The sequence below is a fragment of the Vombatus ursinus genome, unplaced genomic scaffold (assembly GCF_900497805.2).
Source record: "Vombatus ursinus unplaced genomic scaffold, bare-nosed wombat genome assembly UNPS02014798.1, whole genome shotgun sequence".
NCBI classification, from domain to species: Eukaryota; Metazoa; Chordata; class Mammalia; order Diprotodontia; family Vombatidae; genus Vombatus; species Vombatus ursinus.
The window spans coordinates 81,102,847-81,108,846 of NW_020954576.1; the positions used below are offsets into that span (position 1 = coordinate 81,102,847).

Sequence of the window (6,000 nt, forward strand, 5' to 3'; positions counted from 1 at the left end):
AAAATTTTGTACATATGCTATCTATCTCCCATCAGTTACTGGTGCTTTCCTTACCCACAGTCCTCAAGTTGATTTATATTTACTTATTCATTTGCGTATTATTTCTCCCCAAAGAATGTAAGCTCCTTGAGGGCTGGCCCTATTTCATTTTTTTGGTTTCTCTAGTACACAGATTGCTTTTCTTATCTTATTTTTACCACTAGCATTTCTAAAACTACATCAAATGGCAATAGTTAAAGAGGAGATCTTTACTTTACTCATATTTATTGGAAAAGTTTCTAGTAATCTTCTAAAAGCCTTTGGGAACAGGGTCCTCATTTTTTGGTTTAGGTATATACTTTTTATCTTATTAAAAATCTATGCTTTAAAAGTTTATTTATCATAAATTGAGTGCTGTACTTTGTCAAGGACAATTTCTACATCTACATGTTATTAAGTTAGTTGTTCTCATGTTTTACCATCTTTAAATCACTGGTATAAATCCAACTTGTTTACAAGGAGCAATTCTTCGGATATAGTGCTATAGTTTTTTTTTTTGCTGGAATTTTATATAAAATGATATTCATTAGCGATGTGGTTCTATAATTTTCTTTCTTTGCTTTGTCGTTTCCTGTTTGAAGTATCAGAAGTATATGTGAGTCACAAAATGAATATAGTATAATGTTTTCTTTCTCAATTTTTATAACTATTTGTGCAATATAGGTATTAATTTTGTTTTAACAAAATGAAATTTATCTTTAAATTTCACCTAGACTAAAAGTTCCTTCCTTTGGTAGTTACCTATAGGTACTTCAATTTCTTTTTCTGATATTGGATAAAAATCTCTATTTCACATTAATATTCAATTTTGATATTTTAAATAATAGTAGATAATACTATAATTTTTTTAAATTCTTAGATTTGCAGGCATAGAAGTATGGGTAATATGTTTGGATAATTATTTCTATTTCTTCTCAGTGTTGTGACTTTTCCTTGTTCAATTTTTAATTTGGCTATTTGAGTCTCCTCTCTGTTCTTTTTGATTGATTAGGTTAGCATAAGGTTTATCAATGTTCTTTGTCCTTTTAAAGAACCATGCTTTACTTTTAATCTATCAATCGTACAGTGTTTTTGTTCTCCCATTAATCTACTTCTCCTCTAATTTTTAAAATCTCCTCTTTTATGTATGTTTCTGGTTTTTTTTTTCTAATTTTAGCGTATATCTGAATTTTTATCTTTATGGACCTCTCTGTAGCATTTGACACTACTGACCACCCTTTCCTTCAGGATATTCTCATCTTTGGTTTTGGGTTGGTTTTTTTTTTTTTTGACATTGCTTTCTTGGTACTCCTCCTAACTGTATGATAGCTCCTTCTCAGTCTCCTTTGCCTTGATCTTCATCCATCTCACATCTACAAATTGAAGGAGTTCCATAAAATTCTATCTTGGGACCTCTTGTCTTCTTTCTTTACTGTATCACTCATTACTTCTGTGCTTATAATTCCTCAACGTATATAGTTAGCCCTAGTTTCTTTGCTGAAATCCAATCCCATATCAACTGTCTTAAATATTTCAAATTGTGTGCTTCATATCTCAAATTAAACATGTCTAAAACCACACTCATTACCTTCCACCAAAATGCAACCCTTTTCCAAATTTTCCTGTTACTGTTGAAGGTACCACCATCTTTACAATTACCCAAATATATAACCTCAGTGTAAACCTCTACCCTCATTCTCATTCACCTTATCTATCCAATGAGTGGCCAAATCTTTTTTCTGCCACATCTCTCACATGATGTCCTTTTCTCTCTTCTCACATAGCCATTGATAAATTTCAGCCTCTTGTCCCTCCTTTTCTAAACAATTACCATAGCCTTCTTCATAGTCTCCCTACTTTCCACTGCAGTCTATCCTCTGCAGCAACTAAACTGGGGAGTGGGGGAAGAGAGCCTTTGGGAACAGGGTCCCATCAAAGAAAATTTAACCCAAACTAATCATAGGGACAAAGAATTGGCTTAAAAGGAGATTAAAAATCTTAAAAAAAAAAAAAAAAGAATCTCTGGCTTCCTTCAAGACTTGGTTCAAACACTACATATATACTCTATATGTATCTTGTATGTATGTATTTATTAATAATGAGAGCTGACATTTACATAGACTTTAAGACTTACAAAGTACTTTACATATATTATTTCATTTGTTTCTCACAACAATCCTGTGTTGTGGTAGGCACTATTATTATCCCCATTTCACAAATGAGGAAACAGGTTGAGAAAAGTTAGATGACTTGTCCAGGACCTCAGAACTAGGATGGATTCAACAACCTGTATTTATTGTACATAATGGTCTTTCTGCCTTGCCACTAAAACTTAATCTCCTTGAGGGAAGGGACTATTTTGATTTTCCTTTGTATCCTGAGCCTTTGGAAGAATGCCTGACATATGGTAAATATTCAGTACATATCTGATTTAATAATTGGTCATTTGTTTCTCTGAAGGTTTGTGGTTCTTACAGTTTAGAAAAAGCAACATGCTATTCCCCTTGGATGGTCAAATGATTCATGTAGCTTGCAGCTGTATTAATGTAAAAAGGCAGTATGATAAAGAGAAAAAAGAGCTGAACTTGAAATCAAGAGAGACCTGGATTCAAATCCCACCTCTGACATTTACTAGATGGCATAGTGGATACTGCACTGGGCTTGGAATCAGGAAGCTAAATCTTCCCAAGCTCAAATCTGGCCTCAGATAATTAATAGCTGTGTGAAACTGGGCAAGTCACTTAACTCTGTTTGCCTCATTTCTTATCTGTAAAATGAGATGGAGAAGGAAATGGCAAACCACTCCAGCATCTGTGTTAAGAAAACCCCAAATGAAGTCACAAAGAATTGGACATGACTGAAAAAAACAACAGAGCATGTGAATATAGGCAAGTCACTTAACCCAAATCTCAATTTTCCTATCTGTAAAGTGGGGATAATAATAATAATAATAATAATACCTATTTCACAGAACTGTTGTGAAGATTTAAAAAGATAATGCACTTTGTAAACCTTAAGACATTATATAACTGTTATCCATTATTACAAAAACATTCTGTCAATTTAATCAATCTAGATCAGGGGTGGGGAACCTGCAGCCTCGAGGCCACATGGCCCTCTGGGTCCTCAAGTGCTTTGACTGAATCCAAACACAAGTTTGGTCTCAAGGCCACAGATTCCCCATCCCTGATCTTGATCAAGGGTTCTTAAGATTTTTTGTGTTATGGACTCCTTGTGCAATCTCCTGAAGCCTGTGAGCCCCTTTTCAGAGGAATGTTTTTAAAATGTTAAAATAAAACACATAAGATTACAAAGGAAACCAATTATATTGAAATACTGTTATCACAATATTTTTAAAAAGTTCTTGGACTATAGGTTAAGAACCCCTAGACTATCACATAAAACAAACATCAAGGTGATTAATTTTTTTTTACTTCATTTACTAACAACTATAATACAGTATAGTATAGAGTAGTGGCTCTAGAAACAACTTCTCAGGCTTATCTCTCATTTATAAAGAACCTGAGAAAATAGTCACTAGATGTTCTGAGTTTTTTTCTTTAATAAGCTTTACACTCACATTTCTTTTCCTATATACATTTGGAAAAATAAATAAAATCCAGATTAAAATAACTTTCCAACCTTTAATTATCCAAAACTGAATAAAAATAGTATAAATGTATAATTAGTAAAAATAAAAATACCATAAATGGAGTCTTCAGATGTATCTCTTTAGTTTTTTTTACTTCAAATCCACGTGCTGTTAATTCAGTTTTCCAATTCAGCTTCTCTCTTAGTCTTAAAATATGTCTTATAGCATTGTCATCCTTTGGTACTAGTTTAAAATATTAAATAAAGGCTCATGTGTAAGTTCCATATCTATAAATTAAATAATCAAAATCTCTGCATAGCACAATAAACAAATATCTGCATTCAGAAAATATTTAAACACAAATTCTACAAATCTAAATACTGGAATAAAAGAAAGTTTATTTGAAGACAATGTAAATATAAGAGAGAAGTATCTTAAAACCTAGTCACATGATAGCTAATCATAATACGTCTTTCTATTTCTTAAAAAGCTCAGAAGATCTATTTCATAACTATACGTATGGGTTACAATCATCTACCATTACTTTACATTCAAATATAAAGAGCAAAGATAACATGCTATGTCATAGCTAGCACAGTAGATAGAGTACCAGGCCTGGACTTCAGGAAGACTCATCTTCCTGAGTTCAAATATGGCCTCAGACACTTACTAGCTGTGTAGCACTGGGCAAATCACTCAACCCTGCTTGCCTCAGTTTCCTTATCTGGAAAATGAACTGGAGAAGAAAATGGCAAACTACTCTAATATCTTAAAACTCCAAATGGGGGCACAAAGAGTTGGACGTGACTGAAATGAATGAACAACAACAAATTTTTTACACTTGAATAAACATATACATACATGTACAAAGTATCTAATAGTGTCTTGAAGCTAATAATCAAGGCCTCATGCATGAATCCCATCTCTCTCTTAACATTTGTTCTAGTCTATTTTGTCCAATCCTGTGATATCAGGTATCAAAGAAACTTGATGGATGGGGACTATGATTAGTGTAGGAATTCACAGGGACAGAACCGATAAAGTGGGGGAAGGGAAGGAGAGGTGAAGAACATTCTATGTTAAAGAGACTTGCCTTTATGGGGAAATGTAAGAACTCAAAGGGAAAACATAAGGAAGTGCGTTTAGATAAACATCAGCAGGAGAATGAAGTGATATTGCCGTAGCATCTCATTCTAGATCATCCACAGAAATGGAAAAAAGACAAAAAGTTACAGAAATAGACTACAAAAAGTTACTACAAATAGACTAGCGTGGAGTCATAATATCCCAGATAATTACTCAGACATTGCTGTTCATCCTGTTCATCATTGCACTATGAATTGGGTTTAAGTGAGGCAGAATTCAGCAAAGTCTTTAGCCTCACTCTTTCCTGAAGAGTGATCAAAGTCCAATGACAAGACAAAAGTCAAGATGACTGGTGATGGCCCAGGATGCAGTGGGTAACCTTGGCCTTTCTAAATTAAAGTCTTTACCAGGTCTCAGTTTGTCTCAGGCAACCCCCATTCTATGACAAAGGGTTAGCTAAGAATTGAGAAAAAAGAAGACCTAGTTTATCATCAGAAAAGTATCAGTCTGGGAGAGGGATGATCCTAAAACTTTCTGACCAAACTGAAAACAACTGTTATTTACACTCATTCTAAGATATCAAACACTCCCCAATTGATAAATGGTCAAAGGATATGAACAGGCAGTTCTCAGGTGAAGAAATTAAAGCCGTCTACAGTCACATGAAAAAAAATGCTCTAAATCACTATTGACTAGAGAAATGCAAATCAAAACAACTCTGAGGTACCACATCACACCTATCAGATTGGCCAACATGACTAAACAGGAAAATGATAAATGTTGGAGAAGATGCGAAAAAATTGGAACACTAATGCATTGTTTGTGGAGTTGTGAAATGATCTGACCATTCTGGAGAGCAATTTGGAACTATGCCTAAAGGGTTATAAAAATATGCATACCCTTTGACCCAGCAATAGCACTTGTAGGTTATATCCCAAAGAGATCATACAAATGGGAAAAGGACCCACATGCACAAAAATATTTATAGCAGCTCTTCTTGTGGTGGCAAAGAATTGGAAATTGAGAGGATGCCCATCAATTGGGGAATGGCTGAACAAGTTGTGGTATATGAATGTAATGGAATACTATTGTGCTATAAGAAATGATGAACAGGCTGACTTCAGAAAAACCTGGAAAGACTTGCATGATCTGATGCTGAGTGAAGTGAGCAGAACCAAGAGAACGTTGTACACAATAACAGCCACGTTGTGTGATGAGAAATATTGATAAACTTAACCCTTCCTGGCAATACAAGGATCTAAGACATCTCCAAAGGCCTTGTGATGGAAAATGCTATCCACAAA

General features: G+C 34.2%; 1 protein-coding gene across 1 annotated transcript in view; it reads right to left on the reverse strand.

The window, feature by feature from the left end:
- Positions 1-6,000, reverse strand: part of LOC114049472 (dynein heavy chain 14, axonemal-like) — a 343,809-nt gene that overhangs the window by 332,963 nt on the left and 4,846 nt on the right. Inside the window, exon 4 of the mRNA XM_027870712.1 lies at positions 3,723-3,853. Within this exon, the coding sequence (XP_027726513.1) occupies positions 3,723-3,853 (131 nt within the window). The remainder of the gene's footprint in view (positions 1-3,722; positions 3,854-6,000) is intronic.